At 38.0% G+C, this 10,846-nt stretch overlaps 1 protein-coding gene across 1 annotated transcript; it reads right to left on the bottom strand.

The window, feature by feature from the left end:
• Positions 1-1,768: 1,768 nt before the first annotated feature.
• On the bottom strand, positions 1,769-9,129 carry MRPL12 (mitochondrial ribosomal protein L12). The gene is made up of 5 exons (XM_034412879.3): positions 8,876-9,129; positions 7,654-7,840; positions 7,390-7,464; positions 4,079-4,216; positions 1,769-2,369 (listed from the first exon to the last, which is right to left on the bottom strand). The coding sequence occupies exons 1-5, from the start codon at positions 8,926-8,928 to the stop codon at positions 2,253-2,255; spliced, it is 570 nt and encodes a 189-aa protein (XP_034268770.2). The 5' UTR covers positions 8,929-9,129; the 3' UTR covers positions 1,769-2,252.
• Positions 9,130-10,846: the final 1,717 nt, after the last annotated feature.

Below are 10,846 nucleotides of genomic sequence, written 5' to 3'. Positions count from 1 at the left end.
CCAGTACGCTCCCATAGAGAGGGGCTTCTCAGGGTGCCGTCAGCCAAACAATGTCGACTGGCGGCCCCCAGGGGGAGAGCCTTTTCTGTGGGGGCACCCACCATCTGGAACGAGCTCCCCCCAGAAATACAGAAGATTCCGGATCTGCGCAGTTTCCGCCGTGCCCTCAAAACATTCCTGTTTCAGCAGGCCGGCCTGGCCTAATTTTTCCCTTTATATTGCTTTTTGATTTTATTTTAAACTGGGATGTCTTATATTATCTAGGACCAGAGTGTTTAGTATATTTTAATTGGTTTTTATTAACGTTTGTATTACATGTATTTCTATCGTTCGTTGTTCACCGCCCTGAGTCCCTTAGGAATAGGGCGGTATATAAATCTAATAAATAAATAAATAAATAATAAATTTAACCAGGGATGCCATTTATAATTTTACCTTCTTTGAAAAAAAAAAAAAAAACCTTGCTCACTCTCTCAATTAATAGAATAAGAATTGGAAGGGACTTGGAGGTCCAGTCTAACCCTCTTCTCAAGCAGATCCTGTACCATTTCAGACAAATTGTTGTCCTATCTTTTAAAGACCTTTAATAATGGACCACTCATAATTTCTGAAGGCATGCCATTCCAAATTGCTTTAAGAGCATCCTCAAATGCATTAAGAAAAATGGATAGTTTTACATGTTCTGAGTAATCTTGCTGCCTTGATCAGAGACAACAGAAAATAATATTTAGGATGAAACTTTCCATCCATACTTTATCATCACCATTCCAGTCTTGAAGGGTGTATTTGCTGCTTTCCAATGATTGTTGCAGATAGAATAATTGCTAAAAGTGTGCTCATTTGCCGAAATTCGTTCTAAGTCTCCATAGTTGCATCTGTAAAAGGGCAATATTATTTACAGGGCTTCAGCAATCTTGAAAATATTTGAGATGTACAAGCACAGAAAACACATTTGTGTAGGTATATTTTGGAGGAGGTGCAATATTTAGCACTGTTTATTGCATTAATATAGTAGAAAATGCCCAATAAATTTATTGGTCAGTAAAATTTGTTTCCCAACTCTTAAAAATTAGCCACTGCCAAGCTATCTTCGAGAAAAGGATGAAAAAAATGACAGAGAAAGAAGTCTCAAATTCTTCCTGTCTTTAAAGCCTCACATAAATTTGTATACTTTAAATCTCCTCTATGAATTCTCAGGTGCTGGAGAAAAGTTAAAACTGCAAAAGCAGCATCCCAACTATCAGCCTCAGCAGCGTGCCTTAAAAGCTGCCTTTAGACAATCTCTTGGCTGCCAAGGGTTCACTTTAGCTCGGCTTTAAATGAAAGTGCAACAACATGGACATTGGACTAAAACCACATCTTGTTCCATTGAGTGAACTATCTAAACCAAACTAAGAATATTCATTTTGACCTGAACAATGGCTTATATTAAACCTTCAAACAGGAGCCAAGATTCAGCAAACTACCGTATCGCAAGACCCAGCAAGTGCCAAGGAAAAGATACTTGTAGGCCGTGCTGATATAAATCATACCAAAAGGGACTAAGGGCAGGGGAGAGGAAAAGGGCCACCCACAGAAGAGAACAGACATCAATCAGGGGGCCAAGGTAGGGGTCTAGCCATCTACCCTGATATTGGATAAACAAAGGAACTTGGCAGAATGTATTGTCCTACCTAAATTTAACCTGCTCAGATTTGGAAATGTTTCAGGAAGAAAAAAAAATTTTTTTCCTACTAAATCTAGTAAATCACAACAGGAAAAGCTAACATTTCCAAGCTGCTGTCCTTATTAAAAGAGAATCAATTTCACTTACACCTTCTATTGAAAAGATGATCTTAAGAGTACGACCCAAAATCTACAAAGATCCCACCCATCTCCTCCCACAAATGATTAAATCTGCCACTAAGGGACACTGGTCCAAATACCCATGCAAACTTGAGGAACCTGCTGGATGGGTGAAAACCCCTATAACATGCAAGAAAGGATCATCACACATATTCTACAGGTGTTATCCATCAGTATATTCGTTATGAATACAGGTTTTTAACCACATAGCAGACTGCAAGGTGTGCCAAAGAATTGTTACACACTGAGCCATCCCCATGGGAAACTGCACAGCAGAAAAAAATGGGGCAGAGCAACTTTCCTGGAACCGCACAGTACTCCACCACCAGTCAGCAGGAGTGGCTGACACAAGTCAGAGGGTCCTTCCCCCGCTCTGCTTTAAGTCCTTTGGCAGGTAGGCAGATTCTTTAATCCACAATTACTGTGCCTCCAACTGCCTCTAGAGCTGATTTAATCTTTTCTGCTTCTTCTTTACGAACATTTACTTTGATATCTTGAGGAAGAGATTCCACCAACTTCTTTGCCTGCAAGATAGAAAGGCTCTAATCAGAAAATGAAAAGGATTGCACAACATTCAAGAGAAACCTCAGTTAATACTAGCCTTTTTTATTTATTTATTTAAAAAGTTTATTTATAATAAAATTAAAAACGATGAACATAGCGTGACATCTCCGGTTTAAATGTTTTCATCAAATTTTGTCATATAATTGATAAACTTCCTTATCTCTATACATGTTTACACTAATTATCACATTTCAAATATATATATTCTTTCATCCATATGGGTTATATCGATATCTAATTCGATTATCTAGCATAACAAATTAGCATAAACACTTCTAAACATTTTACTCGTCAATGGTCCTTTATCCGAGCATTCCTCCTCCTTTCCAGCCAATAGTAAAATTTGTTCCAGATTTCATAATACTCTGATTCGTTCTTATCTTTAAATTCCAAAGTCAGCCTGTCCATTTCCGCACAAATTAATATTTTAGCTAACACTTCTGTGGGGGTCTCTTTGTTTTTCCATTTTTGTGCAAAAGCCAATCTTGCTGCTGTTAGAATATGTATGCTAATACTAGTCTTGATCTCTATATATTTTCTACTTATGGTACCTCCAGAATTTGAGGAGACAACGCAGCCCCCAAATCTTTCCAAAGAAACATTTCCTAAATTATGGTTCTAGGGTTTAGTGAACAGAATTCAAAGATTTGAGGAAATTGTCTTTGGAGCTTTACCAGCTTCATTTGCATGGAGGAAGGGTGGAGACGCATGCAAGGTCAAAAAGGCAAGAAGGAGAAAGCGATGTTGAAATGCAAGTCTAGTGCCTTTGTATACATTCACACCCAAGGGGTCTGGGTTTGCGTTGCTGTGACCTTTCTGCCAACCTGCCTTTTTTTAAAGCCCTGCTTTCTCAATAGATGTCACTGAGTTGCATGATTGATGACAGACTGTGTCACACTAATTGCCACTATATTTGAGGATCCTAATTTTACTCATTCTACATCTTTTTTTTTTAAACTCTCCATCAAATCTTACCCTTTTTGCTCCCAACTGGCAACATCAAAAAATTACAATAGAAGTTCTATGGAAATCAAGTTTAGAAATGAACTAAGGCAGTTAAAGGAAGTAACATGTTTTAGAATATCCCTCTTATTGACCGTATTATACTAACTCTTGTTTTTTGGGATTAGCTTCTTATTCATTCTCAGGCACAATGTAAGATGTTGATTTCTATCTATAAAGCTTTATATCTTTTGGGACCACAGTATCTGAAGGAGTGTCTGCCTGCAAGACCTTGCTAAGAAATTAACTGTAATCACTAAAGTTTCCACTAGTTTATGTCATCAAGGGAATCAGTAGCATAAGGTATAGCATTTTTAGTATCAGCACCTAGCTGTGGAACCTACTTCCAAGATGTATAATTCAGTCCTTCGTTGATGTTTTTTAAGCAGGCAATAAGCATATTTCCATCCAATGTTAATTTTGTTGATCACTATTTTGTTTATTTTCCTAACTGTTTTAATGAAATTGTATTATTAGTGCAAACCACTTTAAGGCCCCTGAGGCTCCATAAAGCAGCAGATATATTTCTATTAAATGAACAGTTACAATACAGGGAACTGTCACTCACATCATTCTAAGCATCTAGGTATTCTGCAAGCATTTCAAGTAAAAAGATATTCCCCCTCAATAATATAATCTGAACAAGAATAGGAAAGAATCATTTTACCTGGACAAGGTTTATGTTCTCCATGTGGTTCTTTAGTTCCTTGATAACTTTCACCTTGTCTTCAGCTTTAAACCCAGTCAATCGCACTGTAAAATTGACCTTTTCTACTTTTTCAACCTCTTCTTCTTCTTCTTCAGCCTAGTCGATGAAGAGGAAAGAGAAACAAATTGACAATTAGTAGGTAGTGCCTGCCCCTTTGTCTCCAAGGAGACAGCAGTAAAGGAAGGATCAAACTATTTAGGCACTTCATTTGATTTATTTAGATGGGGGAGGGAGCCCAAAGCTAGCACTGAACTATAACAGTGTTGTTTGTTTTTATAAACTGACAGTGGAACTAAAGGCACAAATTGAAAATGGTTACTATTTTCATATTCTACATGGGGACTTCTTAGAATTTTTTCTAGCTTTCCATTACAGAAAACATAGTACTAGACTAGATCCAATAATCTCTTCTTAATAATCATAGAATCAAAAGGGGGCATTTTCATTTATGTCTTCTAGGGTGTTAGCTATCTGCCCCCAATTTGCATGATCTGAAAGTGTATTAAGCATTCAGTTCTTCATCCAACTTATTTAATAAAAATAACTGAAGTATAGTATTATGTCAATTATATGTATGGTATGTGGAAATGACCTTGGGAAACAGGAAAGAACCGCAACCAAGGGGACAGTTGGATAAGAGAGGTTCACCTGCAGAACGAATGTGGACATGGCAAATATCTCAGAAGGGATCCTGTCTAGTTTTTTGGCTTCTAAAGGTGATTTATCTGAATCTACCTTTAGTTTTTTAAGATTCATATGTGTGTGTATTGGGTGCCTTTTGACTCCTGTCGACTGCCTAGATTAGTCTGCATTTTTCTAAGCAAGATTTTTAGAAATGGTTTGCCTTCTTCCTACCTTCCTTGTTTTCTTCCCAGGGCTGAGAAAAGTGACTGGTTTAAGGTCATCCAACTGGGTTCATGTCTAAGGTGGGATTAGAACTCACAGTCTCCAGGTTTCTAGCCTGTTACCTTACCCACAGTATCAAACTGGCTCTCTTCTAATCAATGTAATCTTACACTTACGGTACAATTAGTTCATGTGGTGTGCTTCCTGCCTGGACAATCTTGCAAAACTGACATCAATCTTGCAAGTTTGAAAGTACATGTCCCCAAAGGTCATCCCTACATGCCATTACACTATAAAGGTACTATCCAATAAAATGTATCTTCCCAAATATTGGTATTGTATTCAGACTAACTGGTCCATAATTTGCTGGATCATTTTTTCAACGTAGAGAAAATATTTGCTTTGTTCCAGTTACATGTCTTATTCTCTAGGATTTTTAAAGCTAGTATAATGTTCAGCCCGGACCATTAGCTACCAATACCCTATGATGGAATTCCTCTGATTGTATAGATTTAAACTCATTCGAAGTTAATAGCCAACTTCCTATAATTCAATCCTGTCCCTTCATCCATCATTTCACTGATAAGAGAGCCAAAATAATTGCTAACCATCATCTTTCCTTAGTTACCTGTTAGCGTTTTAGCTTTTTCACTTAGTAACTAGCATACTGATTTTTTTTTTACTTTGAATGTATTGACAATAATATTGTTTATTCTTCTGTAACTTATTTTAATCAAATGCTCTCTCACAGCATATCAAGTACATTCCTCTGAATTTCTAAGTGGGAATGGATATTTTAAACAAGTAATACAAATCTTTATTATTTCTGTTCCTTTTGTCATTCCTCCAGAACTTTGATATACACATTTCACTGATAAACCTAATAAAACCTATTTGCCCATCCACATTAAGAAATAAATCTCACACTGGTTTTTTGTTTGACTGATCAGTGATTTTACGCTCTGCAACCAAGTTGCCTAAATTTAATCATAAATGACAACTCACAATGGGAATAATCAAAAGAAGAGCTACAAAATGAATTATGACTAGCAAGAAGTAAGTTTTTTTCCCCAAACAGAGTAAACTCATTGATTTCTTTTCGGGAGTCAGGTCACGGAAGAAAGGGCATAGAATAAGAAAACTCCATCCTTGAAAAAACTTGTTTTCTTAATTTCTTAACCTAGACATTGCAAACATATATTTTCCTTTTTGAGAAGTTGGATGTCCTGCATGCTATTTTCTCTGGAAAAATCCCCTTACTTTAAGGATCATTTCTTTCTTCTCTATGGAGCTGGTTAAAATATTCCCCAAAATTGTTAATGAATTATTTCATTCAGGAGCTAGTGTGTGCTCCTTCTTATATATGCTAAGTCTGCTGGAGGCTTTGTAGTCCATAGTTTTATCCAGGTTTAATATTCATGCGTAGATTAATATTTGCCAAATTTTTACTTCATCTTCACGTTTTGAAAATTTTATCACCATCCCACCCCAGTATAAGTTCAAATATTTTCAAAATGTGAAAGAAAAAATAAAAGGAAAAGAAGTGCAGATGGTGCCTTTTTGTTTGGTAAACGGAGAGAATATCAGCAACCTTGAAGAGGGTGATATGAGGCAGCCTCTAAAAGGCATCTATTCACAATTACTACAGATATCCCACTGAATCTGCCAGATTTCCAGAACTGCTATAAGGCGGTATAATTGTTTTGGGAACTTCTCTGGAGTAAAATTAAGCAGCCACTTGGAAAAGTTAAGTTTGAGATGAATTTCTTAAAGCTTTAGAAATATTTTCACTTGATTCACTCAAATCTACACAATCTTTTAGTCAGGAAGCAAATCTCAGAATAATTGGGGCACTACAAAGATATTTATTCCATATTTAATGATACAAAGCTTAACTTTAATAGAAAATCACAATATACAAGAATATGTAGGAAACTATTAAGTGAGCAATAGAGACATAGTAATATCTAAAAGGGACAGCTGAAAAAAAATATAATGGCTGCTAAGTCCATTATAATAAAATGTCTGTTATCCCGCTTAATTTAAGATCACCCTCAGGACTGAAAAGTATCCAGCTAACTAAAACTATAGCTGCATACAGAAGTAGCTGACTTTAACTTGTGAACATCCTTTATAAATCTTTTTGCCCCATTCTATACTGCCAATCGTTTAGGAGCTTATTACAATTTGCATATCATTACAAATACTAACTGTGCTATTATTTTCATTATACCTCTTAAAGCTCTTTTAAATACCAAGTAAAGAAAGCAGTCTGTCTGCACCTTTCATCTTCATGCTTGCAAGTTTCATCCCCACCTCTTCAAGAACAATGTGTATTTGTTGACCAGGTGCACTCAGACCCTTGTCCAAAAGCAATTACATTTGATTCAGGTAAATGACAAGATATAAGGCTGATAGCTTACCGGTGCTGCCAACTGTGTTGCTGGCATCATCCCGGCCATTGGCATAAGTCCAATATCTTGGATCTTGAGAGTTTTCTGTAAACATAGAAAACATCTTTTTATCCATCTTTTATATCACTTGTAATAATGAAATAGGGATTATAACCCACAGTACCACACTGCATCTCTATAAGGAAAAAGAAGCTACAAACAACAGGAAGCATCTACTACAACTTTTTCATCTTTGCTCTATTAATCACCCAGTTTCTAATGTAAAAATGGTACCTTTAGCAACTCATTGAGGTCAGAGATCTCCAGGAGAGTCAGGTTAGCAATGTCCTGAACTAGCTGCTGAATCTTGGGTGAATATTCTTTTGGGGCATCATCCATACGTGGACTTGCTAAAACTTCACTACACTTTGAACATGTAGTCTTCAGCATCCGGATAGCACAAGCTTGTGATCGATGCTGCCTGTAGAAAATCAGACAACAAAAGTTACAGTTCACATTTCCCAACACACAGGTACATGCAAATGAAAAGTATCTGTTGAACAGATGAAGAATGGACGGATAACAAGGAAAGACCAATCAAGATGGCTGGGGGAGAACAACAGTATGAATTGGTGCATATGCTATTGGAAAGAAAGAAAAGTGTTCCCCAGCCATTTTATTAGCAAATTTTGACAAATTCCATTTTAGAAATAACCCAGTTTCAGAAATAATGGCTATTTTCAATAGCCTGAAATATTACATGGTAGGAGCTTTATAATGACTACGTTTCAGACCGCAAAAGGTACAGTTCAAGTAATTTAAAACAGTCAACCAAAAGATAAACTATAATATACTGTAGCATAGGTCAAATTTTTCAATTTTGCATGGTATATATATATTTTTACAAAACTTAAATCTGTTCTGCTAGGATGCTTCAACATGACAAAGTAAGGACAGACTATTTTTAATAATTAGGAATTAATGAGGGTAAATTTATTTTTAAATGTGCATTTTTATTCATGATGATAAGAGATTCCTCAGACAAAATAGGTCTGCTTTAATTCAGTATTTTTTGCAACAATAGCAAACAAGCATTGATTGATCTATTAGGACTTATTTATGGATATTACCTGGACACACCCATTCTCTACTGGCCAGAGCCCCAAGTCACGAAGTTTCTGGTTCAGATCTCACCCCAGCTTACAGGAGTCCACCCACCATCAGGTTCTGCCCCCTTAGCAAGTTGGGGTAACAGAGCTGACCTTTCAGGGATGCTTCAAGACTTATCAAAAAGTAAATTCTTCCTCCACACACATCGAGGGGGCTGAAGAGTTGTTTAGAGAGAGCCAAAGAAATCTCCGCTGCCCCCCCTGCAATTATACGCGCACCACCAAGCAAGGGCTCCGTTTGCAGAAGCGAGGCAGGCGTATGACCTTTATTTGGGCGTTCAGGCCTCTTAGTTCGCCCCCACCCGCTTCCCCTTCGTTTGCGGCATCGGTCGCCTAGGCCTACGTACCGCAGTAACAGTCGGAGAGCGGTACCGAGTCCGGCCGCGGGAAACATGGCCATATCGGCGGCTGCAAAAGGCGGCAGGAAGGAAACACCGACGGTCCCCCCTCTCTGCAGCGTGCACACCGCAAAGGGCGCCGGGGACGCTCTCTCCGAGCATCTCTGTGGTTAAACGAAACGTCCAATCTCCGCCGACTTCGACTCTCTGTGATGTACAGAGCGTTTACACAGCCTTGAGTCTCGATGGTGAGCGGATGTGACGATTCAAAGCCCGCCTAGCCTACCATGTCAGAAAGGATAACTACGGGAACCGGAAGCCCGTTTTCCACAGAGCCAAACTTTGTTACCCAGCTGACCTTGCGACGCTCGGCGAACAAAGTGAAACTAAGTAATATTTGCAACTAAAGAATATTCCGTAATTCGGAGGCTTAAGCGGAAAAAAAGCCTGACTAGGTAGCTCAGTGGCTAAGACACTCAGCTTGTCAATCAGAAAGGTCGGCGGCTCGAATCCCTAGTACAGGTGTCCCTGCGTGAGCGGGGGGTTGGACTAGATGACCTCCAAGGTCCCTTTCAACTGTGTTACTGTAACTGTAAAGAACTCCAAGCTAGGGTTTGAGTGCACAGGCGGACGAGTGAGGCTCCGCGAAGGGTTTACACTACAGGATGGAAGGCTAATTTACGATTTACTGTGTGAGCCTCTCAACAGCTCCGCAGTGCAGGACTAATTTAAAATTTTTCCCGAGGCAGTGAAGTCAACAAATGAGACACGAGATAGTGAAGTAGATGGGAATTTTATTTCTATTATATTTGATTTGTTTAGCAGTAAACCAGTTACAATATCTTGAGAAAGTGGGCACACAGTTTGCCTGCGGTTCATCTTATAGCAGTCTTCTTTGGAACAAAGGTTTATTTCTGGAAGCACATTGCATTTGAGTTACCGTACTGTACTTGTTGGCACACAGTGATAAAAAAGTTATGTAGAGAGGTTTATGTTTCATACACAAAATGCTATTTGGGTGAAGACCAAGGAAAAAAAATCAGGGCATGAAGCACAGTCTGCCTTCTCCAGACATTGTTTTGTAATTTTTATCATCTAATTATCACCAACACGGTACAAAAATAAATATTAGTTTTGCCTTATTGCATATCCTGTTCATGGATACACTTATATATTGGGATTTGTAAGAATATTGCACTAATGGCCACTGTCCATTCATTACAGCATTAAAAAACAGTTAAACTAATTATTTTCCATAGCAGGAAGTTTTCTTAGCAGAAAGTATTCTTTCTAATGATTCTTCATTGCCAACAGCAGCCAGCTAACGCTGACTTTGAAAAAAACTAAGATTGGACCTGGTTAGTACTTGGGTAGATTAAAGCTGTAGGCTAAACTGGAAAGTTGAGAAAGGCAATGACAAACCACTTCTGTATTATTGTCAAGAATCACATGAAGTTGTCAGGAATTGGCTGAAGGAATCTTTTATTCACTTCCTTATAGAGTAATGGTAGCATTCAAAACACAAGTCCTGTCACAGAAGTACTATGTACCACTGAATTAGAAAAAAACTTTCTAGGTGTATTTTAGGAATTCTATAATTCCCCTCAAAAAATTATTGTGGAATTACTCTTTTTAGATCGACCTATTTTTAGACCATAAGATGCATGAAACAGACAGGCAGACCATAATGCAGTAACAAAAGTGTGTGCAGTTAGATTAAGGCCTAACTGCCAAGGCCTTTATTGCCATTACTTTAGGGATCAATGCACCTTCTCAACGGAAATATACTAAAGTCTATCACTGGATAGATGCTGAACTTCCTGGAATGTTGCGGAATGTAAAACCAAACACAGGGAATCCAATTTTATGAACTCATCAAGGACTGAAGTATGCTTAGTATTGTTGAAGACATGTCCTCCAAATGAGGCTCCCTTTCCTAGATGGACTTTTGCTGATGCAGGCTGAAGACCATCCAAGATA

The sequence above is a fragment of the Pantherophis guttatus genome, chromosome 2 (assembly GCF_059756535.1).
Source record: "Pantherophis guttatus breed Tessera chromosome 2, ASM5975653v1, whole genome shotgun sequence".
Classification (NCBI taxonomy): Eukaryota; Metazoa; Chordata; class Lepidosauria; order Squamata; family Colubridae; genus Pantherophis; species Pantherophis guttatus.
This window is presented reverse-complemented; position numbering and strand designations above follow the sequence as displayed.

Excerpts from the sequence above, each read along its gene's own strand:
- MRPL12 (XM_034412879.3), bottom strand. The coding sequence starts at position 8,928 with ATGGCCATGTTTCCCGCGGCCGGACTCGGTACCGCTCTCCGACTGTTA. Across the intron at positions 7,841-8,875 it reads GCTCTCCGACTGTTACTGCG|GCAGCATCGATCACAAGCTT; the intron begins GTACGTAGGCCT and ends GATTTTCTACAG. Across the intron at positions 2,370-4,078 it reads AGAACATAAACCTTGTCCAG|GCAAAGAAGTTGGTGGAATC; the intron begins GTAAAATGATTC and ends TCTATCTTGCAG.